General features: G+C 44.9%; 1 protein-coding gene across 1 annotated transcript in view; it reads right to left on the reverse strand.

Annotated features, from left to right (window-relative positions):
* The window catches only part of CEP250 (centrosomal protein 250), a 51,872-nt gene extending 36,057 nt beyond the window's left edge, over nt 1-15,815 (reverse strand). The window contains exons 1-9 of the mRNA XM_047068198.1: nt 15,705-15,815; nt 7,321-7,610; nt 6,590-6,646; nt 5,553-5,635; nt 5,156-5,321; nt 4,265-4,371; nt 3,775-4,026; nt 2,052-2,148; nt 72-173 (exon numbers count right to left, since the gene is read on the reverse strand). Coding sequence (XP_046924154.1) covers nt 72-173; nt 2,052-2,148; nt 3,775-4,026; nt 4,265-4,371; nt 5,156-5,321; nt 5,553-5,635; nt 6,590-6,646; nt 7,321-7,506 — 1,050 coding nt within the window. The 5' untranslated portion in view covers nt 7,507-7,610; nt 15,705-15,815. The remainder of the gene's footprint in view (nt 1-71; nt 174-2,051; nt 2,149-3,774; nt 4,027-4,264; nt 4,372-5,155; nt 5,322-5,552; nt 5,636-6,589; nt 6,647-7,320; nt 7,611-15,704) is intronic.
* Between the last annotated feature and the right edge of the window lie 11,529 nt (nt 15,816-27,344).

Consider the following 27,344-nt stretch of genomic DNA (forward strand, 5'->3'; position numbering starts at 1 on the left):
TAAGAGGACATGGAGGCCTGGGGAGGAGTGAGCCATAGCCCAGTTACCACAAACAGAAGGCTTACCAGTACCTGGGTTATATCCCTGATCACCTGCTGTAAAGACAGCTTCTCCTCTTGGGCATTCCTACTAAGTGATGCCTCATGGTCCATTAATTCTGCATGATTTTTCTCCTGAACAGGGAAAAGATAGAGCTGTGAGCCAACCTCTCAGAAGCATCTATCATTCCACCCTCCAAATCAACCAGAATCTCATTCTGTCTCTTCTGTCAACCCCACTTTTTCTCTGACCACACGTGAGTGCTACTAATGTCCCAGGACTCTGAAGACAGTGTGATGTGGTGATTAAGAGTTCAGATTGAGTGAGTCAGAGGTCCAAATTAGACGGCCTGGATTAGAGCTCTTGCTCTATCACCTTCCTAAGATTGGTAACCTTAGGCAACTGCTTCTATGAGCTTCATTCTCTTTAACATAGGAATAATTAACAGCAACCACTTCACACATTTTTGTTGAGGCTTGAATGAAAAAGATGCATATAAATTACTCAACATAGTGCCTGGCACAAAAGAAATGCTCAGTGAATATCAGCTATCATTGGAGGGAGAATGGCAGCTGCTTCTGTACAGCAAACAGATGCTTGAGATCTAAGGCTAAACTTGAAGACTCAAGATTTCCTCAGTTCCTTCTGATCATATTGTTAGCGAAGACCTCAAGACACAGACCTGCAGCTGTGTTTTCTTTGGCCTACACAAAATTTGAACCATCGTTTATACATTGAGAGATTTTATGAATTGAGAAATTCTGACTTTCTGGCTTTTCTCAAAAAGTTAACAGATGCTAGGGGAGCCTGGGTGGCTCATTTGGTTAAGCATCCGACTCTTGATCTCAGCTCAGGTCTTACTCTCAGGGTCGTGAGTTTGGGCAATGAATTGGGCTCCATGCTGGGTGTGAAGCCTACTTAAAAAAAAAAAGAAATAAATACAAATACAAATAAAAAATAAAAAGTTAACAGATGGGCCAGACCAGCCCCCATTCCTACATGGCAATAATTTCCTGAAGTTGAACAGTGGGTGTCTCCTCCAGATGAGACATGTATTCTTTAGGGTCTGGAGTCCCTACTATGCCTTGTCATTTTCTCAGTATTGAAATCAAGTGTCCCCTGTAGTACTCAAAACTAACTACGATAGCGCTAGAAAACCCAAATCCTTACAAGGGAACCCACTTCACTCTTTGGCATTATCTGGGTACTATGCACATTTGAATTTGAAAATTCCTGATCAAAAGGAACCAAAAAGGCATAAACAACTCTGAATCCCTGTAGATGCCAGCTCAGATAATACCAGGGGTTTGCATGAGGATAGGCATACAGGACCCGCCTAATAAAAGAGATCAAAATTCTTAGAAACGAAAGGAAATGTGGAATCAAGCCAGAGGTTCTCACGTCCAACTTTAGAGAGTCCCTTTGATAATATCTCTGGCAAATGTGAAGCCAGAGACACAAACCTCACTCTTCCACAGGGCAGACTGTTCACCTACTGAGCAGCTCTAGCTGTTAGACAAACTCTACCACCCTGTGACTTCTAGTCATCAACATTGCTTGTGCCCGCCTGGAAAACATCAAACAAGTCAACTCTTTTCCCCAATGTCAGTCCTTCAGATTTGTGATGGCAGCCATCATATCTTCCTCAAGCCCTTTTTGCTCCAAGCTAACCATTGCCATATTCCTCAGTTATTTCCCATATGACTAGGTTTTGAATCACACATCCCCATCCTTTGCCAGGTGCCTCTTAATGTATGTCCCACTCTCTCCGATGAGGACACACCACATGCATACATCGTTGTAGTTTCCCCAGGAATATATAGGGATGGTAGACAGTATTTACTGGTGAATGCAAAAATGAATGAATGAATGAATATTCAGATTCAGCCAATATTTATTTTTTAGCATTCTGTCAAGGAACATTTAACTGGTATCTTGCATTATCTATCCATAAAGGACAAGGAACCTACAGGCCCACTCCCAACTCCTTTCCCGAACAAAGGATCATGTACCAGGATCTCCATTGCCTCTCTCAGAGCCTTTAACATCTTCTCATAATCTTCATTTTGCTTCTGAGCCTGGGTCAGTAGAACAGAGAGCTCGGTCACCCTGAAGAGAAGAGCACAGCACTGTCATTTGGGCAGTGCACTGAGGTGACAGAGCTACTATGCAGCACGCCCCAGCCCCAACCCAGACATTCCCACTACAGCCTCCCCAGAGTCACTTGGGTGCCCCTGGCCCCTGCACTCCCTGAAGACCATATGATACTACAGTCTTGAACTGGGGGGGTTGGGGGGGTAGTGAAAAGCCACTCAGACACATGCAGGGATTTACCACATCTCAAGGCTGGAACACGTGTTTGGGGGCCCGAGAGCTGAAGGAAAGCCCTGGCCCGGGCCCTTCCAGGCCCCGCTTGATCTTGAAGTCAAGCACCCTGAAGCCAATAAGAACATCAGAATTGCCACACTGGACAGTCCCAAGGTCCCTCCAGCCCAAGGGTCTGACTCTGATAAGGAAAGAGGAGGGGCCATTCCGGAAGATTATGGTCAACCTCTGTGATATTAACCTTAAGGTTCAGGGAAATCATCATACATCTTTATCACTTTATGCTATATCCTGGAGTTCAGTATCTGGTATTATATGGGTAGCTAAATAAACATTTCTTTTTTTCTTTTTTAAGATTTTATTTTTTTAAGTAACCTCTACACCCAACATGGGGCTCAAACTCACGACCCCAAGATCAAGAGTCGTATGCTCTATTAGCTGAGCCGGCCAGGCGCCCCTAAATAAATATTTCTTGAATGAATGCTATCCGGGAGTTAAATTTCTTTTCTTTCTTTTTTTTTTTTTTTTTTAGTCTTAATAATTATATTCTGTATCATCTCTAAGAGCCTCTATTCACTGTATGGCCATTAATTTAATGATTGTATCTTTAAACAAACATCCATTGAATGTTAGTGTATGGCAGACGAAGTGCAAAGCACTAGAGACATAAACGTACTAAGACGTGGTCTCTGTCCTTGGCGCCTCCCAGGGCTTCACAACCCAGAACAAAACAGACTGCTATTTACATACACCACCAATAGGTGGTGACACAACCCTAGCCATGGGGTATAAACCCAGCTCTGCACTGAAATTCAAATGGGGCTCTTTGCTTATGTCTCTGCCCTTCTTACATTATTTTTAAAAAGGCTATTTTATCGAAATCCAAAAAACAGAAGAACCTAACAACAAAAAAAAGGTTAATAATCAGTGAGAAACAGTGAGATCAATATTATAACCAGCAGGTCAAAAGACCACACCAAGGCATAGTAATTCAATAGGCTACTGAGGTCAGGGAAAGCTTCACAGAAGAGGTGACATTTGCCTTAAAGGATGAGGCGGAGGGAGAAGGGAAACAGGCCTTCCAGGCTAAGGTCAGCATGTACAAAGGCAGGGGGGCATGGAAGAGCTTGGCTGTTCTGGGAATGGTGAGTAGTTTAGTGTTGACTGAAGACAGTCGTAGCTAGCTCTATAAATCAACATGAGAGACACTGAGCTGCAGGATGGTGTGAGGGCAGAGGACAGTGACATGGCCTCAACTGGGGCACCGGGTTCCAAACTAAACTCCCTCCGCAACTTCCTTCTTGTGGGAGGAATGCTCTTCACACCTTCCACCCCCCACCACCCATCTCTATCTCTCTAAAGGAGTCAACACCCTCAACAACCCCTTCCTAGGACCCTAGCCCATCTCACCGATCCTGCAGCCCAGCCTTCTCCAGATCCCCTTGACTCTTCAGCTGTATTAACTCCTGGCTCCTTTCATGGACTTCCTTCTCCAGCTTCTGGGTCTTGGTTAGTAGAAGCAGCAGCTGAGCTGGCTCACTCCCATCCAGTCTCCCAGATCCATCAGGTTCTCCAGACCGGGCACCCACAGTCAAGCGGAGACAACAGGTCAACAGGGACCCTGAAAGCCTCACATGCTCAGCCTTGAGCTCCGTCAGATCTCTGAGTACAAGCAAGGAAAGAGCAGACTCCAGTAGGGACCGAGGAAGGGAGCATGGAGATCAGGCCCAGGGAAGCCTGAGGAGCAGGTTCTGGGGAAAGTCATCTGAATCCAACAATATCATCCCTCCCCACCCACTCTTCTACCCCCCCTTCCCCTGTCCCCCACTTCTACAGCAGCCCACTCTCATTAAGTCTAGAATCAGTAGGGGCAAACCTCCCCTCTTATCCCCACACTAACCTGTCAGTGGCTGACTTCATTTCCAGGAAGTGGCGTCGGAAGGTCACCACCTCCCGCCACAGACCAAGAAGGCGACCGTGCTCCCCTTTCAGGTAGCCCTTGAAGAACTGCATATTCAGAAATCCAGGTCATATCAAAGGGCAGAAGTCTGTCTTTTGCCAGCGCAGGAGTCTAGGACTCCTCCTGGCTCCCCGGGGTAGGGAAAGACGGACTCACGGGAGACAGCTTACGACTGGGTACCTATATTCAGGTCACGCTTAAGAGTTTAATAAAGTTATCAGTGGTATTCAGGAGGTCAAAGGGCCTGAGATGGTATATGACCTTCCTTTGAGCTAATCATAAAAAGATAAACAGTAGTTCCTCAACAAACGGGAACCATTGCCATTATTACCACCGACTTAGAATAAAGATTCAAGGGCATACCACATGCAAATCGCCTAACAAAATACCTGTCATGCAGCAAAGGCTTAGGAGACATTAGTTTCATTAGCTGGGATCTGAAAATAGGTCTGTATCCGTTCTTTCTTCTCCATTCAGGTTTACTAGCTACCTTTTGAGCATCTAAATATACACGCCTCCGGAAGAGGGGAGTCAGCGAGATTTCAGCTCTGTCTAAAACCAAAGCTGGCCACTTATGCAGGGACAGAGCTGCCCTGAGTGTCATTTCACTTGCCAGCAAAACCTCGACTAGGTAGATAAGGACAGTAGTCAGCCGAGAGCCGCAGCAGGGCAAAGCGACCGGCCCGAGTAGGGAGGAGGCTCAGGGACTTTAGCAACAGTACAGCTTCCATCCAGGTTCCTAAGTTAACCTTTCCCAGCACTGACTGGGATGGTGGTGCCCCAAGCATAAGCCCCCCCAGCCTCGTGGTTACAGCCCCTTATTCCTCCTACCTCCTGCTCCATCTGCCACTGGCTCTCCTTCCTCATTAGCTCATCCCGGGCTCGGCTCCAGTCCACTGTCAGTTTTTCCACATCTTCCCGAAGTGCTTTATTCACCATGTCAGCTTTTTCCATGTGCAGTCGAAGCTGGGTGTTCACCTCTGCTAGACTCTCACACCTGCACTGGGGAGGGGCGGGAACAAGTGCAAAATAAAGGCTTGATCCAACCCTCGGACCTCTTGGAGTAAGATGACAAACACTGGAATTTTCCATTGCCCGGAACTGGAGGGCTAAGGCTGAGGTGCACGGTTTTATCCACGTTAGCCCTCAGGGCAGAGGTTTCCTCTCAGCCTTCAGAACCCACTGGCTACCAGCATCACCCCCAGCCAGAGAACATGGGGTTCATCACCTCTGTTGCTCCTCTTCCAATCGGACCAGCAGCTGTTCCAGGCTTGGCTCCTCCACACTTTCCCACCTCGGAGAGATTGGTCCCTTAGCCAGACAGAAACATGTCTTATTTACCTCCAAAGAGAAGACCACTCAGATCAATTCCCTGATGCCCCCTTCTGCACAATCTTTTTATTCCTTCTTTTTATTCTTTTGATTCCTTCTCTCCTCTGTTAGCAATATGTCTCTTTTCTCGATCGCTACATCCTGAAGGTAAATCCATTGCATCCCCTTTTCTAAAAGTGAACCAGTAACCTCTCCTCAAAGGTGGCATTTGGTAATGGAAAGAGTTTTCAACCTAAGAAGCATAAGATATATTTTTCACTAATGGCCTTGACTTCTACTACACAACATTTTGGACCTCAGGAAGTTATTCAACCTCTCTGAGCCACAAAGTCTTCACTACAAAATGAAGGAGTTACCATTCCTCTCAGAAAGCTGCCTTGCAGGTTAAGTGACATCATAACATGACAATGCCGAATGGTGCCTGGCCTACATAGAATGGTGCTCAGTAAGTTTTGGTTCTTTCCCTCCTCTGAGAGAACTTTCCTGAGAGTAATGTGAGAAGGTGCCGAGAGAGAGCTGGAACAAAGGCAAATGGGTCTTTCAAAGCCAGGTCAACCCAGCCAACAGCACAAATAAATGCCTCTGCCACAAACATGTTTTTTGGCCTGCAAAGGCCCACTGCTAAGACAGATAAACACTGACACCTTCTGGAGGAAAAATGCATTTCTTCCTTCTGATTCCACATCCTTTCCAATCTGATTGTCTCCCGAAGCTGCATTTTGTCCTTAGAGAGCCAAGGGTTGGCGTCTGACAGGCCCGGAATAGCTAGTCCAATGAAAGTATCTGTGTGATAAAGCTCTCAGGGGCTGAACACAGAAAGAGACTTCCACCAAACACTGCCTTATCACACCCCAACCTCCCTTAGCCAGCAAACAAGGCCTTCCTTACAAGTATACTGAGGGCTCAGGGGGAACCCAAAACAGCCTCACTCACCCCAGAGGCTTCCAGCCGCTTCTCCAGCTCTTGGCACCAGGTCCGGTACTGTAACACCTGAGGCAAACAGAGCAGGATGTGGGCAATGGGCAAGCCTGGTACAAACAGCCCAAAACAAAGGCCCTGGAGGATCTTGGGCAAACCTGCTGTGAACAGGGTTCGAGTGATAACAGTGAGGTAAGGCCATAACATCTTGTTGCTTCTATCTGGTCCGATAATAATACTTTCTCTATGCCTCTCATATTGGAGAGGTAAGATTATGGACTTTGGAACCAGAAAACACAGGCTCAGGTCCTAGCTCTATCCTAGGAGAGCAAACATAGACAACTAATTTAGCCCTTGTGACCACCATCTTTAAAAGGGACAGGATAGTGGCGCCTGGGTGGCTCAGTTGGTTAAGTGTTCGACTTCAGCTCAGGTCATGATCTTGCAGTCTGTGAGTTCAAGCCCCGAGTCGGGTTCTGTGCTGACAGCTCAGAGCCTGGAGCCTGCTTCAGATTCTGTGTCTCCTTCTCTCTCTGCCCCTCCCCTGCTCACATTCTGTCTCTATCTCTCTCAAAAATAAATAAACATTAAAAAAAATGTTTTTTTAAAGGGACAGGATGTATATCTCTTGTGAAGTCGTGAGCATCATGGGAGAGGCTGTCCTGTCTCCTGTAACCCTTGTTCCACCTCAGCACCCAGTGCTCAGAGGTGTTCTCTCCGCCTCCCTGGAAGGGCAGCTGCCTCACCTTGGCCTGCAGCTTCCTCACGAGGGCTGCTTGCCTCTGCTGGGCCTCCTGGGAGCTTTTCAGCTTCCGCCAGGAGATGGCTTGGTTCTCTGCCATCTGCTGCTGTAGTGCCAGTACTTGCTTCTCCAGCACCAGCTGCAGTGACTGGGGCTTCATATTGTTCGAGCCAGGGCCTCCTGTCTCCATGGGGGCACCAGACAGGTAAGCCCTCAGGCCCCTATTCAGCCAGAGGCTGTTCACTCCCAGTAAGGTCTCTGATCATTGTTGTGCCACTCGGACCTCCTCTTGATCTGGGGACCAAAACACACAGAGTTGAAAGGAATGTCTAGGTGATTCAAATTTACTCATCAAATGCTCACTTATCCGGCAAAGCTGGATAAGTGGGTTCCTTTACTATAGGACCCATCAGCGCCTTTAAAATACTAACATGGACCCTAATCTCTAGGATTAGGAGCAGGGAGGCTATGATAAGCATCATTTACCAAATTTATTGGACCATGAGACAAGCTCACAGGACCAGTGTTTCCTGGCATGTCTTCTGGAACTCTGCACTAGACCAAGAGTTCCTGGTTTACCATTGTGCCCCTAGTGCTTGGCACAGTGCTTAACAAACATTTGTTGAATGAATCACTGAAGGTGTTTCTAGTCTAGTAGGGGAGAAAGACACAATCATGACACAACGTAGTGTGTGTAATAATAATGGAGACATTATAGGATAGTATGGGAAAACAGTGGAAGGGCATTTAACCCATTCTGGGGGTCTGTGAGCTATGGGACTCAACATCATCATAGTTAATACATGTTAAGTATGTCTGCAGGTCAGTCACACTGTTAAGTGCTTTACACATACTATGTCATTTTTGTCACCATGAGAATCTCGAAAACTTTCTATTACACTTCAGGGTAGATCATGTTATAACTCTTTGTACATGGATGATAAAATTGAGGCTTACAAGGTTAAGCTTCAGTTAAAAAATTAGAAAGCTTAAACAATTTGTCCAAGTTCATACAGTTGGCATTTGGTTGATTAGGGATTTGAATACAAGCAGCCTGACTCTCTGACAAAGAAATGGAGTAGCAGGCATTTCAGACAGGGGATCCATTAAGAGAGGGAGGGAAAATCAGCTTCAGTAGGATAGCAAACCCTCCTCACCCTCCAGGAGCTGGGCCAAACAGGGCAATGGGCCACCTGTGGGGGAGGAGGGGAGACTGGCTGAGAGGGAGGGGGACCAGCCTAACCAGTGACCTTGAGAGATATTCAGGAGAGAGAGAGGCACAGTGGTCAGGAAGAGTTTGGGATTAAGCTCTGCCTCTAATGGGCTCAGTGACCTTGGACATACTACTTTCCTTCCAGTCTCCTCATCCAAAAATTAGGGCTCCCAGCTATGTGACCTCTGAGTTTCTGAGGCCTCTAAAGCACATGATAACGTGGGAGGAGGCGGGTGGGTTAGAGTTCTCGTTTTATTAACCCTAAGACATGAGACACCCACCAGAAGGGTTAAGGAATATTTGATTTTCCAATTACCTATCAAGAAAACGGAATATTAGAGCTGCCCTCTTGGTCTAGCCAGCAGACCATCAGTGTAAACATCTGAAGAAAGTAGTATATACAGCAAATGGAAATCTAACATTTGCATATACAGTGGGAATTTCAGGGGCCCCAAATCCCTTTCATGCACCAAACTGTTGATCTACATCCTGGCTCAAATGCCACCTCTTATCATGTCAGGCCAGATGTACACAGGAAGAGTTAATCACTTTTATAGCTATATATACATAAATATATGTATATATGTACTTGCACATATATGACACTGTTATACAGAAGACATTTGTATATAACTATATATAATACAGAGAGAGAGTCTAATGTCTATATTACATTTTATCATTATTATCTATCTTCTCTACTAATCTGTGAATTCCTTAAAAGCAGAAGCTGTCTAATTCATTTTGGTCATTAGTAGGTTGAAGAAATGCATGTGGGCCTCACTCCAGGCAGATCTAAACCCTTAGCAGAGGTTACAAATGTGGCCTGCTGGTTCTTTTCAACCATTATGTGGCCTATATCATGCTTTTAAGAGTTAAAATTAGGTATCAACATTTACCATTGGGAGAACACATATAAAAAATCTTATTTCTAGGGGTGCCTGGGTGGCTCAGTCGGTTGAGTGTCTGACTTTTAATTTTGGCTCAGGTCATGATCCCAAGGTTGTGGGATCAAGACCTGCATCAGGCTCCTCACTGGACATGGAACCTGCTTAGGATTTTCTTTCTCTCTCTCTCTTTCCCCTTTGCCTGTTGCCTCCCCTGCTCTCTCTCAAATAAAAAATAATAATAATTTAAGTTATTTTTAAAAATTCTTACCTCTGGCTCCTTTGGAAAATCAGAATATCTAGTGACCCAGGACTCACATTCCTATAAGGCAACAACCAGCTGCAGTGAAGAGTGTCTGGGGCACCTGAGTGGCTCAGTTGGTTAAAAATCCAACTTCAGCTCAGGTCATGATCTCACAGTTCAAGAGTTCGAGCCCTGCATCGGGCTCTGTGCTGACAGCTCAGAGCCTGGAGCCTGCTTTGGATCCTGTGTCTCCCTCTTTCTCTGCCCTCCCCCACTCACGCTCTTGTCTCTCAAAAATAAATAAATAAATAAATAAATAAATAAATAAATAAATAAATAAATATCTACTCCCTTAGACAAGGCATATGCTTTCCAGCTCACCAGTCTCCACCCCGCTCCCCAGCCTATCCTCTTCCTCACACTGATAGCAGATTCTAGTTGCCATTTATCCTTGCACTTGTGCTGTTGTTTTTCTTTCTTTCTTTTTTTTTTTAATGTTTATTTATTTTGAGAGAGAGAGGCAGAGAGAGAGGAAGAGAGAGAATCTCTCCCTGTCAGCACAGGGACTTGATCTCACGAACTGTGAGATCATGACCTGAGCCAAAACCAAGAGTAGGACGCTTAACTGACTGAGCCACCCAGGTGCCCCCATGCTGTTGTTTTTTTTATAACAGAGTTACAGCGGAAAACTCAGTTTCCTAATTCACATCACCTCCTGGGCAACAGAAGATAGCAGAGTTTGCAAAGCCTGTAGTAGACAGTAAGGAAAGTGCACAAAGCAGGAAGAATAGAGTGGCACCAATACCCCAGGCTGCCTCTCCTAACCTAGAACCCAGGTGAATACAGTCTTCCCTCACACTCCAAACATCCTCTCTTTCTGCCTTTCCTTTATACCAGGGCTGTGTCAACCAGCTCACCGTGGCTCTGTGAAATGCTGGCTCAGTCTCTCTGTGCTAGTTGGAGGCAAAAACCTGCCAGGAAACCACTCTTGGGGCCAACAGTGCCAGCAAGAGTAGCTCTGAACTGCTCCACGGGACCTGATGAGCCTTTTCTCCCCTAATAGTGTGAGGGCTGGGCTGGGCTTTTGCATGAAGTAGGAGTCTCAGAGGCCCCAAGGGCTCCCCTCCCTCCTGGGAACCCCTACCCCCCAATGTTTGGTGCCCATTTTTTAACCTATAAAAATGGTAATGTCATATAGTTCAACCTACTATCTCTATAAGCAGCTCTGCTACACTCCCCAGAATTCTCCTACTAAACCATCTCTTAGGATAAGGCTAAGGCTAAGGCTGCTGTTAACACATACACATTATTTGGGAAGGTGATAGTGATACTTCAGTAAAGCAGTGGAACTAGGGGCATCTGAGCAGCTCAGTCAGTTGAGCATCTGACTTGATTTCAGCTCAGGTCATGATCCCAGGATCCTGAGATCGAGCCCCATGTCAAGCTCTGTGCTGAGTGTGGAGCCTGCTTGGGATTCTCCATGTCTCTCCCCCTGCCCCTCTCCCCTACTCGCTCTCTCTCTGTAAAAAATAATTTTAAAAAGGAATGGGATTATATCAGAATTATATGATTATTTTACTTTAGCAGATAATTACAAATCTTTAGAGCTATTTAAAAATTTAGTCCAACCTTCCTCTCATTTTACAGATAAGGAAGCTGAGGCCTCCAGAAAGGCAGTAACTTCATTTTGTTCATTTTATTTATATGCCCCATTTATCTCAAAAAATGATTTGGAATTATAGCAAATAGACCACACGAATGTAAGACATTACTAATAGGGGAAATGGAATGCAAAGTATATGGGAACTCTCTGTATTGTGCAATTTTTCTATAAATCTAAAATTGTTCTAAAAAAGTTTATTTTAAAAATGATTTGAAGTGTTTTATGATTAAAACCAAAAAAAAAAAATCCCCATAAAACTGAAATTCATTAAAACTAGAATAAAAAGAGGGAGGGAACAGAGGGAAGATCTGTCAGAGAAGAAACTAGCAGTGTCAAAAGAAAGGTGGGTTTCAGTGTCCCCCAGAAAAGGAAAAGGTCAGTAGTTGGCAAATGGTGACAGACTGAATTACATTCACATAAGATAATGGATGTCAGTGTGCTTTGGAAATTGTAAAGCACTGAATAGACAGTCATTTCTGCAGGAAAAGGAAAAAGACCCACTTCTTTCATGCATTAATGTATCTCATAAATGCTCATGAATTTCAGCTCAGTTCCTAGCAGTCTGCCCCACTGATAGACATGAGCAAGGCCGACTTCCTCCTCTTACTAGGAACCAGAATGGAAGGGCAGTGACCTCTGAACCTAAGGTGGAGAGTGACAGAAGAGTGATCTACATTATGTATTTAGTTCCCCTCATTCGAAATACTCCAAAAGCAGTATTTAAATAAAGTTTCAAAAATCTTTTTATTTTAATGTTTATTTTTTTTTTGAGAGAGAAAGAGAGAGAGCAAGCAGGGGAGGGGCAGAGAGAGAGGGGGACAGAGGATCCAAAGCAGGCTCTGTGCGGACAGCAGACAGCTCCATGTGGGGCTTGAACCCATGAACGGGGTTCGAACCCATGGACTGCAAGATCATGACCTGGGCCAAAGGAGGATGCTTAACCTACTGAGCCAACCAGGTGCCCCTAAATAAAGTTTCAAACAGAAGCATTACCACCTAGACTTGGAAGTGTACATACTGCAAGGACTACGATGGGGACTGGTCTTATTAAATAGAATTTGTCACTTAAAGCAAAAAAGGAAAACCGCTTAAGAGCACAAACAGTCTACTTCCTGAGTGAAGAAACTATATACATTTGTCTGCAGAAATGATCTGTTTCTTATTCCACACAAAAAAATTTAGCATGTGGCCCCTTACATAAATCTCCTATGTGGGGCCCCTTTCTGTTCTCCTCCTCACCTCTCTGGCCTCTCCTTTTTTCTCCTTTGCTGGCTTCTCATCTCCCCAACATCTGAAGGTTGGAGGTCCCAGAGCTCAGGCTTCAGGCCTCGTCTCCATTTACATTCATTTCCTAGGCACCCTCATCCAGTTTCATAACGTAAAATAGCACCTAGACACGCATGACTCGCCATGTTACGTCTCCAGCCCACACTTCCCTCTGGGATTTCACACTCTCAGACTAAGTCCAAACACTTATAACCTCTCCACATGGGTGTCTAAAAGGCACCTCAAAGCTAACTTGTCCAAAAGTGAACTTCTGCTCCTCCAATCTCTCCCATATCAGTTCATCGCAACGCCATCATTCTGAATGCTCAAACCAAAAGCCTAAAGTCATACTTATTCCATTCTCCCACACCCTGCAACCAATCTATCGGCAAACCCTGTTGGCTCTACTAGATCCTATCACATTTCAACCCCTCACCACCACGATCTCGGGCAAAGCCCGAGTGGGGTGGAATAAGGTATGCCCACCAATTCTTTGACTCACCTTCTTTCAAGAGGTGGAGCCTAATTCTCTCCCCTTGAGTATGAAATGCAATAAAGTTAATGAAGCTGAATAAAGTAGAAATGGCTGCCAAGACAAGGTCATAAAAGGCACTACGACCTCTCTTTCACTCTCTCCCCTATGTCCTGAGGACACTCAGGCAGCCCTGTGAGAAGCCCAGGAGCAGTAAGGAACCATCCTGGGAGCAGTGCAGCCATCAGCCTGACTGCAGTCTCCTGGGAGATCGGAAACCAAAAACACCCTGCTAAATTGCTCCTAGATTTCTAATCCACAACTGAATGAGATAACAATTGCTATTTCAAGCTGCTAAATTTGGGAGTGATTCCTTGCCCAGAGATAGAGAATTAATACATCTGGATTACTGCAAAAGCTTCCTAGACGGTAGCAATGCTTCCACCCTTGCTTCTAGAATTTGTTTCTTTTCAACAGAGTAATCTGAGTGATCCTTTCAAAACAGTGACAGATTATGCAACTCAGAACCCTCTAATGGCTACTCAGAGTAAAAACCAAAATCATCATCATGGCCTCCAGGCTCCTAATTATTTGATTCCAGCCTCTAATCGTTTTAATTCCATTTCCTACTCCTCTCCAGCCACACAGCCCTCCTTGCTTCTCTTATTGGAACACACCAAGCCACCCACCCACCCCTGGCCTCTTCCTCCAGGTATCTTCTTGATTCGCTTGCTCACCCTTACCACCTTCAGGCCTCTGTTCAAGTGTCACTGTCTCAGTTAAAATTGTTCCTTAACCCTATATAAAATGCCACCACTCCTCCACACACACTGGTATTTCTATTTACCTTATCATGTGTTATCTGTCCTTATCTGATTATTACGTGTAATATACTTATCAGAATATAAATTTCCCAAGTGCAAGAATAGTTTTATTGACCATTATATACCCAGCTCCTAAAACAGTGCTTGGTATACAGCAGGTACTCATTAACTATTTGGCTGAATGAATGAAAGAATATGAGAGCATTAGGTAACACGACCCTTATTACCAATGGTCTTACAAAACGCTGACAGCTCTATAACCTTCTAAAAGGTAAAAAACAGATCATATAGCACTTTACTCTCTCAAAACAATTATTTGCAATCTTCACAAAAAAACCTTTGAGATAAGGGGCACCTGGGTGGCTCAGTCAGTTAAGTGTTCGACTCTTGGTTTCAGGTCGTGATCTTGAAGTTCGTGAGTTGGAGCCCCGCACTGGGCTCTGCGCTAACAGCGAAGACAGACCTGTTTGGGATTCTCTCTCTCCTCTCTGCCCCTCCCCCACTCACGTGCTCTGTCTCACACTCTCTCAAAATAAATAAACTTAAAAAAAAACCCTTTGAGATAAGATATTGTCTTCATTTTGCAGACGAGAAAACAAGGCTCAAAAAATGGAAGGCATATAACTGATCGGTAGCAGACAAGCATGAAACCCCAAGCTGCTTCCAAACTCTCGGCCTTCTCGATCACATTAAGCTGCCTCCCAAATAATGAAATAGTAAATCACAGTTCTGTGAGGGGCACCTCCTAAAGGGTGTGAAATGATGAGTCCTAGGTCTGCAGCTCTCTGACGGAAAAGGGGCAAAGAAAGGTAGAGTGTGAAGGAACAGAGGGCTGGCAGTAGGTTCTACCCCTGGTTTTGTCATGAACTCACTCTGTACAGTTGGGAATATCAATTCTCCTTTCCAAGCCTTCTCAGTCAAATGTGCATCATAATGATGGCCTCCACAACTCATGGGGTTAATGTAAAGACCAATTCAACAGACATTTATCAAACCCAAAGGCAATCTGAAATCATCACATGCTCTAGGGACAGACAGCCTAGAATTCATTTCCCAGCCCCACTCACTTATTAGCTGTGAAACTACGCAAAATGATCTACGAATGCCTCAGTTTCTACATGCATAAAATGTGAAGATACAGAATCCACTTCATGAAATTGCTGAGGATTAAATGGGCCTTCACATGTAATGCATTTAGTAGCACTTATGACTATTTAGCAAAATATTAGTATTACTATCATCAAGCACTAGACTCTGGATAATAGAGATGAAAAAGGCAAGGCATAAACGCCCAAGTGCACGTGTGGAAAGAGGGGCAGGAAAACTAACTCCGTGCAACGAGTGCAAAAACCAAGCAGTGAGATTAACATTGCCTGCAGAAAGCGGTTGGGAATGGTTTCCAAGGAAGTGATACTTGAGTTGGGTCGCGAAGAACCAAAGTTCCGGAGTAGGGCGGGAGTGGTACTGGGCTTTGGGACAAATCACGTGCAAATCCCCAAGGGCAGAAGGAGCAGCAAAATTCTGGGAACTGGGAACAAGACGCGCAGCAGAGCGCAGCGGGCTCGTCAGTTATTGGACACGAGGATCGGGAAGATCCTTTTCTGCACGGATTGGAGCCCAAGAGTGGTGGCCGCAGCCGGATGCGGAGGCAAGGGGCCCGAATCCCTGGGACCGGTCCCAGCCCCCCTCTGGGCCTCGGGTTCCTCCCGAAACGCGAGGCCGCTGCTCCAACGGGATTCCCTAAGGCGCCCGAGGCTGGTTGGTCTCTGGGCCTCAGACCGTTAACCCAGGCACCTCCCGCCTGCCCATGAGGCCCCACCTCACCACGCTCGGCTCCCGCGATTTCCAGCGTGATCCTCAGCGCCGGAGCGGGAGATGCAGCCACTAGGGCCCGGCGGGGGGCGGGGGCCCGGCACCGGGCCCAGGCCCAGACCCCGCCCCCCAGACTCCCGCCCTGGCAGAGCCCTCCCCCCACCCCCCACGCCCAGTAGCGTGCCCCTGAGCGGATTGCGCCACCTCGGCGCCTGCCGCCATGTTGAGTACTGGCACCCGATTTACTGGAGTGGCCCAGATGGAAAGGCGGGATTACATTAAGAGATATAAGATTCCCTGGGCAGAAATGAGGACGGCCAGGGTTGCTAGATTCGAGCAAGGGAAGTCTTGGTAACAGAAAAATCTTGCCCTCAAAAATCCCCCTTTTGGCTTCGGGGTTACACATTGCGCATGTGTGTGGGGCTTAGTTCTACGTGCGTCTGCTCACTGCTCCACCCACAAATCCGAATGCAATTAACGAGGAAAGAGGGAACTAGCCTCTGGATCTGGATAAAACCTGCAGGGTGAAGAGTTGTGGGGTTTCTCGTATTCAGACCTCGTAGTTCCAAGCCGACTCAGGCAACACAACTTAGTGTCGTTTGAACACGCAGCACTGTGTTCACTCACGTCTTTGCACAAGGTGATCTCTGCCTGAATGTCTTATATCCATTCGGAGAACCGCAGTTGGTCTAATTTTCTGTGTAAGCCTGACTTCCTCTAGAGGACTCTTTCTTACCTCTATGGCTCAAGTGTTATTCCCATAGCATTTTGTGCTCAAATTATCAATGCATTATCAACCAAAACGTTTTCTTAGAGTTATAAATTTAATTTACCTGCCTCTTTTCCACTCAGTGGTTCTAAATATTTAGTTGGGATTAAAAAGCAAAACAGGGGCGCCTGGGTGGCGCAGTCGGTTAAGCTTCCGACTTCAGCCAGGTCACGATCTCGCGGTCCGTGAGTTCGAGCCCCGCGTCAGGCTCTGGGCTGATGGCTCAGAGCCTGGAGCCTGTTTCCGATTCTGTGTCTCCCTCTCTCTCTGCTCCTCCCCCGTTCATGCTCTGTCTCTCTCTGTCCCAAAAATAAATAAACGTTGAAAAAAAAATAAAAAAAATAAAAAGCAAAACAAAAACAGGGGCGCCTGAGTGGCTCAGTTGTTGGACGTCAGACTCTTGATTTCGGCTCAGGTCGTGATCTCAAGGTGGTGAGATGAGAGCTTTTTGCTGGGCGTGGAGCCTGCTTGAAATTCTCTCCCTCTCCCTCTGTGTGCTCTCTCTCTCTCTCTCAAAAAAAGGAAATTCTTAAAGTGCAAAGTCTTAAGTTCCACCCATAGGGAGTGAGTAAACCAAGAGTGGAGCCCAGGAATCTGCATTTTGGCAAATACCTTAGGTGATTGAGAAGCATTGCATAAGACTGTGTATTTCTAGCACCCATCACAAGGCCTACAAAAATAGGTCCTCAGTAAGTACTGGGTGAATAGATGGATGGATGAATGGACAGTTGGAGTGAAACAGACAATCTGCAGCCAAAGGAACCTGAGAAGGGAACACTTTGATAAGAGCTATATTGTTTCTTTTCTCCTATAAGAACAACAACAAAAAGTTCTTAATAGTTACTTTGAGAAAAAGAGAAAGTAAATGGGGGAGAAGAGGACCCCCAAGTGAAAGGCAAATTAGGGAGAAAGGAAGAAACATCGCAGACACTGGACAGAGAAAAAGATCCAAAGAATCAGTGGTGTGGGAATCCACCTCCAGGGAAATACTTCTGCAACAAGTACTGTGCAAGAATGTTCAATACAACCATATTTGGAATAAAGAGAAAAGAAACAATTTCTTTGCCTCAGGGCCTTTGCATATACTAGGCCTTCTACTTAGACTGTTTTCCCCTAGCTCTAGGCTTAATTGATACTTTCCCCTCCTTCAGTCCTCAGTTAAATGATACTTCTTCAGGTAGGTCTTCCCTGACCGTGCTATCTAAAATAATATCCTATCATGTGGGTGGCTCAGTTGGCTAAGCATCTGACTTCAACTCAGGTCATGATCTCGCAGTTTGTGAGTTTGAACCCCACCCACGTTGGGCTCTCTGCTGTCAGCATGGAGCCTGCTTCAAATCCTGTCTCCTTCCTCTGCCCCTCCCTGACTCGTGCTTTCTCTCTGTCTCAAAAATAAATATATAAAAAAAATTAAAATAATATCCTATCATTTTCTATCATAGTACCCTCTTTCATAGTATTTTCCACTTACTAACATTTTTTGTTTACTTATTATCTTTCTCCCCCTCTAAAATTTAAGTTTCATGAGGACAGGAGACTATATCTGACTTATTCCCAGCATTTAGCACAGAGCCTGATACATTGTAGGTGCTAAATAAGCATCCATTCAATGAATGAATCAAGTCAGCGTTCGTGTTATGAAGGTTAATAGCATAGAATCCATCAGCAAACTACACAATATGTTTTAAGACCATGAGAAGTAAATATAGCTTTCAGACTACCTATGAAGGGTAAAGAGTAGACGGGCATTAACACCAAACAGATCTTCAATCTTTGTAAAAGAGATTTGTTCACTCTTTCCCTCGTTTGTTTATTCATTCACCCTGCAAACATTTACTGAACATCTATTATGTACTCATATTGGATATTAATACAATGTATTAACAGAATACATTGGAAATTGTGTTAAAACATAAAGTAGTACAACTGGGGGGCACTTGGGTAAATCAGTTGGTTAAGCATCCAACTCCAGCTCAGGTCATGATCTCGTGGTCTGTGGGTTCGAGCCCAGTGTCGGGCTCTGTGCTAACAGCTAGGAGCCTGGAGCCTGCTTCAGATTCTGTGTCTCCCTCTCTCTCTGCCCCTCCCCTGCTTGCGCTTTGTCTCTTCCTCTCTCTCAAAAATAAATAAACATTAAAAAAAAATAGTAGTACAACTGGGTATTTTGTCTGGGCCAGAGCAGAACGTAGAGTTAACTGATGTGTGAACGTGAGTAACATTATCCCCTAGAGGTTCTCTAGACTTTGAAAGTACATCAGCCTTCAAGTGCTCTTCAAAGTGCCAGGAACTTTTGGGACAAACAAACTAGTAATCATACACATCACTTGAATTGCTTGAGGCCCAAGTGCCCTCTGAGAAAAGACTTAATCCAGACACAATTAGAGTCTGGCCATGTTCAAATCTGTCTGATGAACCAGAGTGGGAAGAAGTTCTCAAAGGAGGCTGGATTGGAGGGAAAGACAATAGATTGGTGGGAAGAAAACCAACATGAGTCCCCTCCAGGCTTCTTCCTCTATGCTCCAAATTCCATCTCTGGGAACATGCTTTATATCCTAACCCTCTCCCAGGGCTATCATACGGATCCTGCACCCCAGCCTTGTTCATTATTTATAGATATTTCCTCCCCTCCCACCCCCCATGCCAAGAGGCTGCCTGGAGTGACTGACTTTTTTTCTTTTTAAAATTATATATGTGAAATTTCAAAGGGAGGTGCTAAAACACCATATGTATTTTTTTCTAATGACCTAAAATCTATTTTAAAGTTCCTAAATCCCTTATCTATGGGGTCAAGAGAGTGGAGGATAGAAAATTTGTGTGGAGCTATTTCTGGCTGTGAGTCTCCACCCTTCTTGGAGAAGATTTAATGGCTCAAGCCAGGTGACTGGAAGAGGGGACTTCCAGAGGGTTTGAGGTACCAAATCCATCTCCATTGCAGTTAGAGAACATAGTGACTGGATCTACCTCCTGCCTGGGAAATCTAGCAACAAGGGACAACAAGCCTGATAACTGCTTTGGTAGCAGGCTAAGGAGAGTGCTGCTGTGTTGGGGTTGGCATGCTCTCCCAGAATTTGTCAAGAAATGTTTTCTGTAGGCCAGATGTGGGCTCAGTAAGAGAAAGCCTGCCTAGGCCTGTCCTGGGTCCTGTTCAGTAGGGCCTCCTAGAGGGGTAAAGAGACCCCAGAAGTAAGAAGACAAATGACCACTGGCAATAGAGAAGCCTTTGCTAAGGGGAATTCAGGAGAGGGGCCCAGCAGGGAACCCCTAAAGAGCCTGGAAAAGTACCCCATGAAGCTTTGATGATGGACAGGAACAGCTATAAACATCTGCCAGATGCAGAAAGCATAAAGCCAATGACATTACTAGTTCAAAGAAGACTTTTCCCACTCCATATCAACACCTTGAGTGACGGAAGCAAGGAGGGGAAAAAAACTGAGGAAAAATCCTGACCATTCCCCTCTTTCTCACTACAAGCTAACAGTCTGAAGCAGAACTAGAGGCACAAAAAGAATATAGTATCTTGAAGTAGATTGTGAGCAACTTGCTCCTGTCCATCTGAGTCTATTCATTCTTCATTAAACAAATATTGATTGAGTACCTACTATGTGCCAAATCCTGAGCTAGACCCTGGAAGAGACCCAAAGAACAATAAACACACAGACCCTGCTTCAGTTCACAGACTCACATGGGAGGCAGGCAAATACATGCATATTGCACACACAAACACGTTAACTCTTATAAAGAGGGAGTTACTGGCTTCATAGAGGTGGTGATACTACAACCTGATTGTGAAGGGTAAATCTGCTGGGCAGAGAAAGGCAGGAAGGGCATTCCAAGCAATGTGCACGGCAGAATGGTGTGCAAGGGTATAGCATTTTGGGGAATGTGGGGATTTTCTCTGGGCACTCCTCTTGCTGATTCTACCACTTGGTTGGATTGTATGAATTATCTTGGACTGGATTATTAGATAATAGTACAGTCCCTTTCATCTGCTGGATATTTTCCCCCCTGGCCCCACCCTGCCTCAGCTTGACAAAGTCAAGCTCTAAGTAACTGATTCATCCAAGCCTGACATTTCTTGAAGTGGGTGGTGTCTTTGTACCACCATTCAGGACTTGGGCAGCAAAGGATGTTTGTTGACAGCTCCCACAGGACCAGGTCCTCTCCTTCCTCAAAAAATGAGCCCTTAGTTATATTTTAACCTGAGACTTTATCTGCTGCCTCATGTGACACAACAACTAAGCTCTAAGATTCCAGGCAGGAGGGGCGCCTGAGTGGCTCAGTCAGTTGAGCATCTGACTCTTGATTTCGGCTCAGGTCAGGATCCTAGGGTTGCGGGATTGAGCCCCACATCGGGTTCTGTGCTGAGCGTGGAGCTTGCTTGGGATTCTCTCTCTTCCTCTGGACTTCTCCCTGGCTCTCTCTCTATATAAAATAAAATAAAATAAAATAAAATAAAATAAAATAAAATAAAATAAAATAAAATAAAATAAAATAATAAAATAAAATAAGATATTCCAAACAGGAATCAGATGGAAGAACATAGTCAAAAGAGCATTAGGCTTGGAGGCAGACACACTCGCCTGGGTTTGAACTGGCCCTGCTTTATGTCTTTAAGCAATCAACCTCCCATCTCTGAGCCTCAAATCCCTAAGTGCAAAATAAGGGTAATAATACTCACCCATTAGGATTTTATATGCAAAATGAGAGATAAAATTAGATGAAGGGAGGGGGGAGTAGAAGTCTAGCAAGAATCTGAACTTTCTGAGTTCAAGAATGACAAGAAGAAGAAGAAAAAAAAAAGAATGACGATAAGGTTTTCAGGTCCCAAATATGAACAGTGATGACCTCTAGGGAGAGATACTAGGGAGCACTGTGAGGGGACTCGCTCTTTTAATTAAAAAGCTTTGCTATTGTTTGATTTTTTTTTTTTTACAATGAGCATGACTTTATTTTGTAATTAAAATATATTCAGTATGGATATCATACTTCAATAAAAAGTTTTTAAAAATATTGCATAGAAAGTCATCCAGGAGACTGATAAGAGCATTTGCTTCTGGGAAAGACTGGAAGAACTAGGCCTTTCTGTGTATTCTTTTGTACTCTTTGAATTTTTTTCATCATAAATTTCTATTATTTCACTAATATGTATAATTTTAAAAGGGTTTTTAAATTACTTATTTTTTTAAGTTTTATTTATTTTTGAGGGAGAGAGAGCACGTGCACAAGCAGGCGAGGGGCAGAGGGAGACACAGAATCCAAAGCAGGGTTCAGGCTCTGAGCTGTCAGCATAGAGCCTGACAGAGGGGCTGGAACTGTGAGATCATGACCTGAGTAGAAGTCTGGCACTCAACTGACTGAGTCACTCAGGCGCCCCAAAGTTACTTTTAAAATAAAAATATTAAAAAAAATTGTTTTAAAGAATAAAAGTGAAAAATGTATGGTTACTTTACTCATGCCCCACACCTGGAACAGATAGAAACACACATACACCTGCACACAGTTTCCAGATTATAGTATCTCAGGGAATGGTATGGATTGACCTAGGCCCTCCCTATGGAAAGGTGCAGTTCCCGAGAAGATCAGGTGGGGGAGCCATTGAGAGCTCACTGCAGAAGAGCCCCTAGGAGTGGCAGCTCTTGGGAAGTCTGAACAATACAAACCGAGGGCACCTGGGTGGCTCACCCAGTTGAGCATCCAACTTCGGCTCAGGTCATGATCTCACAGTTGGTAAGTTCAGCCCTGCGTCGGGCTCTGTGCTGAGAGCTCAGAGCCTGGGACCTGCTTCAGATTCTGTGTGTCCCTCTCTCTCTGCCCCTCCCCTGCTAGTGCTGTCTCCTTCTGTCTCTCAAAAATAAATAAACGTTGAAAAAAAAACACAGTGATATCTAGAGGAAGGATTAGGTGGCTGTGTTCTTGGGGGTGGGAGGGCTCTCTGGGCGCCCTAGATGGGAACAGCGTAGGCCCCACAAATCAGAAGAAACACAGGGGGAGGGTCAGGGACTCTGGGCCCTTTTCCCAACTATCCTTAATATGCAGAGTGATGATACCAGGAAAGATCAATCCTTCCTTGTGGGACGCGCTATGGATTCAGTCATGTGTATGGGTTGAGTCCTGCCTCTATCATTTCTAACTATGTGACCTACTGTTGGTCACTTAACTTTTCTGAAACTCAATGTCCTCATTTGTGAACAAAGATAGCATATTAATAACGGAATCCTTTTTTTTAAACTATAATTTTTGGAGCTCCTTCTGTATGCTGGCCACTGAAAGAAAGGTGCTTTATATGTATGTAAATATAATTTAGTTCTTAAAAGAAGGTATTTTTATCCTAATTTTAGACATAAAGAAACAGATTCAGAGAAGTGATTATTTTTAAGTAATTGCTCTCCTCATTGTGGGGCTTGAACTCACAACCCCAAGATCAAGACTCACATGCTCTGCTGACTCAGCCAGCCAGGTGCCCCGAGAAGTGATTTTTTAAAAAACTATAGATGATAGGGGCGCCTGGGTGGCTCAGTCGGTTAAGCGGCCGACTGGCTCAGGTCATGATCTCGCGGTCTGTGAGTTTGAGCCCCGTGTCGGGCTCTGTGCTGACAGCTCAGACCCTGGAGCCTGTTTCAGATTCTGGGTCTCCCTCTCTCTGACCCTCCCCCATTCATGCTCTGTCTCTCTCTGTCTCAAAAATAAATAAACGTTAAAAAATTAAAAAAAAACAACTATAGATGATAGGTAACATTTATGTACTACTTACTATGCATGAAACACTATTCTTTTTTTTTTTTTTTTAACTTTTTAAGCTTTATATCTGAGAAAGAGACAGAGCATGAATGGGGGAGGAACAGAGAGAGAGGGAGACACAGAATCCGAAGCATGCTCCAGGCTCTGAGCTGTCAGCACACAGCCCGTCACGGGGCTCAAACCCACAAGCTGCGAGATCATGACCGGAGCCAAAGTCAGATGCCTAGCCAACTGAGCCACCCAGGGACCCCAGCATGAGACACTGTTCTGAGAAGTTGCAACAATTGATAACAACTCTATAAGGTAGGTATATTAACATTATTCTCATTTTATATGGGAGGAAACTGAGGGATGGAGAGATTAAACTAGCCTAAGTTTCCACAGCTGGTGAATTGAGGAGCCAGGAATTGAAGGTAGGTAGCCTGGCTCTTAATCATGTTGCATGTCAATCTTTCCTTCATAAAACTCTCCACTGGGTTTCCCACCTCACTAAAAATAAAATCCAACTTCCTTTTCTCTGGCTTGCAAGGGCATACTCAAAGTGGTCCAGGCATGATCTGACCTCATGTCCTATCTTTCTCCCCCTTGTTCACTCTGCTTCAGCAGCACCAACTTCTCTTGGTTCCTAGATTTGTGGAGCACATTCCTGCCTCAGGGCCTTGGCATTCACTGTTCCTTCCGCCTGGAATGATCATCCCCCAGACCTTTGCATAGCTCATTCTCTCACTATATCCAGATCTCTACTCAAACTTCACCCCCCTCAAAGAGATATTCCTAGCTAAAATAAACATTCCTTTAATCCTGCTTAATCTTTCTTCACAGCACTTAGAATTCTCTGAAATTGTGTGTTTGTTTACTTATTTGTCTCTTCCACCAGAATGCAAGCACAGACTTGGTTGTCTTGTCCACTGCTAGATATCCAGTGCTCAGGTGTGGGACCCACCACACGATAGGCACCCAATATATAGTTGCTGAATAATTAGGTACATAAATGAATGAATATACAAGGTGACACAATTTTAAATTTTTAAAAAATGTTTATTTATTTTTGAGAGAGGGAGAGACAAAGCACGAACAGGAAAGAGGCAGAGAGAGAGGGAGACGTAGAATCCGAAGCAGGCTCCAGGCTCCAAGCTGTCAGCACAGAGCCTGATGCGGGGCTTGAACTCATGAACTGTGAGATCATGACCTGAGCTGAAGTCAGATGCTTAACTGACTGAGCCACCCAGGTTCCCCCAAGGTCACACAATTGGTTAGAGGCAAAGGCAGGACAACAAACTGAGTTGTCTGGTCCTGGAGGCTATGCTGTTAGCCATTGTGCTGTGCTAGACTGGCTCTGAGAGATGCTGGGAGGTTCAGATAGCATAATGAATGTGAAACCACTTTGAAAATTGCTAAGTGCCTGAAGAAAAAAAGCTAAGGATTATTATTATTATTATTATTATTATTACTCAGTTCACTGCTTACTCATCTGTGAAATGGGGATAATAATACTCTGGCCTGCCAACTTTAAGAGGATGTTTTGTGGAGTGCCAATGAGATAATGGATGGGGAAACATATAAAAGTTAAAGGCTCTACATGGTAGAAGGGACTGTACAGATTATTTCCATGCCAGTGGCTTCCCAAGGCTCCCATCCTCTACCTCGAGTTTGACATTAATATTGCTGACAGGAGTGGGGGAGGTAGGGGGACATGAGGGACCAAGGGACTCTGCGTCCCAATAATTAAACATGTTGGGACTGAAGCACTGCCAGCGGCAGCATCTGGTTGTAATTACCAGAGGGGACTGAAGTGATTAGTCACCTTTATAGTGAGAGCCAGGTCGGTCCCCTGGGTTTCTCCCTGGAGAGAGCCTTCTCAGCAAGCTCAGAGTCCCCTTTTCCTGCTCCCACCCCATTTCTGGAGTTCCCTGATCCTCAAACAATAGACCATGCTCTGAGACTCCTTCATGTCCCCAAAGTCCCAGCCCTGCTCTGAGACTCCCCCATGTCCCCAAAGTCCCAGTGCATTGGATGAGACCTTGACTGAAAGCCAAGAATACCAGAATTGCCCCCAACACTTTTTATTTCTTGTGTTTCTAGAGGCCAGGTTAGGATTCTTGGGTACAAAATGTATCAAAGCAGGAATTAGGCTTAAAAAGTAATTTAACCCTCCTGAACTTCAATTTCTTCATCTGCAAAATGTGGCTACCAGGAGCACCTTCATCACAGGATTATTGTGAAGATAAACAAGGTAAAAATACTGTGGACTACAAAGGCTAGAGTCTAGGGGTGCCTGGGTGGCTCAGTTGTTTAAGCGACCAACTCTTGATCTCAGGTCAGGTCTTGATCTCAGGGTCATGAGTTCAAGCCCCGTGTTGGGCTCCGCACTGGGCATGAAGTCTACTTAAAAAAAAAAAAAAAAGCCTAGAGTCTAGTTTACTTGAGTACCTGCTCAATTAATAGTAGCTATTATTATTTGTCAGGTGCTAAGCTAATCACTTTTTATGATTAATTTAATCGTATCCCCACAAAAACCCTATGAGGTAAGTACTGTAATGATCCTCATTTAGAGTTTCAGAGAGGTTTGGAAGCTTCCAAAAATCACACAGCGCACTAAGCCATTTTGCAGAACCAGAATTCTAAACCAGGTGTGTTTGCCTCCAGGGCCCTTACTCTTTATCAAGCTGTGTACAGGGACATCTTAGTGGTTTGATTCATTCATCCGTTCATTTATTCACTCAATCAAGTTTACAAAGTGCCTAATAAGTAGCAAGATAGAATCCCTCCCTTTAAGGAACTCAGAGTCCAGCAGGGAAGGTGTGATATGTCCACAAGTAACCACACCTGGAAGTAGAAAATTATGGCTTTTGTATATAAGGGCCAGTGGAGATTTATTCATCTATATAACACACACTGAGAATCTGCTATGTACTGAACACTATGCCCAGCACTGGGAATAAGTGAAAGATAAATATGGCACAATCTAATCATAATCTAATGGGGTAGACAGAAATTTAAATACGTTATTACAGTTGTAAGGAATTAAGTTGTGATTTTAAAACTAGGAAAAAAGTAAATGGGCACCTGGGTAGCTCAGTCAGTTAAGTGTCTGACTCTTGATTTTGGCTCAAGTCATGATCTCACATTTTTATGAGTTCAAGCCCCATGTTGGGCTCTGTGCTGGCCATGGGAGCCTGCTTGGGATTCTCCCTCTCTCTCTGCCCTTCACCCCACTCATGCTCTCTCTATCTCTTTCAAAATAAATAAATAAACTTTAAGAAATGTGCAAAAAGTACATAAATAGAGGAGAAGAAATGAGTTGTGTTCGAGACAGGGGACAGAGGCAGAACTGGGTAACCTCTGAGCCACCAAAGCAGAAAGGAGCACAGAAAATGTGTGATGACAATTCAGGAGCATGTATTTTCTGGTGGATGAGGGAAGGCTTCATGGAGGAGAGGGCACATGAGCTGGCACTTTTCAACAGGTAAGTTTTAGAGGGGAAGAGTTGGAACAGAGATATCCTGGAGACCTAGAAGCCAGTTATCAGGTAATTATAGTAGGACAGGCGGCGAGGAGGACAGAGATAGTGAGGTAATTGGGGCATGGAGAGGAGGGAGGAGTGTTAAGGATAACTGCTTAAATGGGGACAAGTCAAAGGGAGAGCGAAGTGTTGTGAGTCTGGGTAATTAGAGGGATAGTAATGAATCCAGCTCTTCCTGAAAGCTCCCCCAAAAGGGTGATGGTGCTTTGGCCTTCTGAGATGGGGAGGTAGAGCTCTGCTGGGTGTTCTGACCCAGGACCACCTCATGAAGCTTGAAATGGCCAAGTCATGCTGCTGTGCTCTGAAGATCATAGAGGACCTGGGAGCATCACCATGAAAAGGCTGGTCGGGCACCTGCACACCCCAGCCCAGTTTCATCTTTCCTTCATCAAACACTCCATGTGCTTCTACTCTGTGCCAGGTGGTGCTGGGAAACCAATCTGGGTGACCTTACGGTGCAAACAGATCTCCATTAGGCAGGCTCAAAAAAATCTCATATTAAGAAGGAGGATTTCCTGGGGCCTCTGGATGGGTCAGTCTGTTAAGCATCTGACTCTTGATTTCAGTTCAGGTAGTGGTCTCACGGTTTGTGAGATTGAGCCAGGAGTCAGGTTCCA

The sequence above is a fragment of the Lynx rufus genome, unplaced genomic scaffold (assembly GCF_022079265.1).
Source record: "Lynx rufus isolate CCGP_SWC_20201006 ecotype Redwood Valley unplaced genomic scaffold, mLynRuf1.p SCAF_8, whole genome shotgun sequence".
NCBI classification, from domain to species: Eukaryota; Metazoa; Chordata; class Mammalia; order Carnivora; family Felidae; genus Lynx; species Lynx rufus.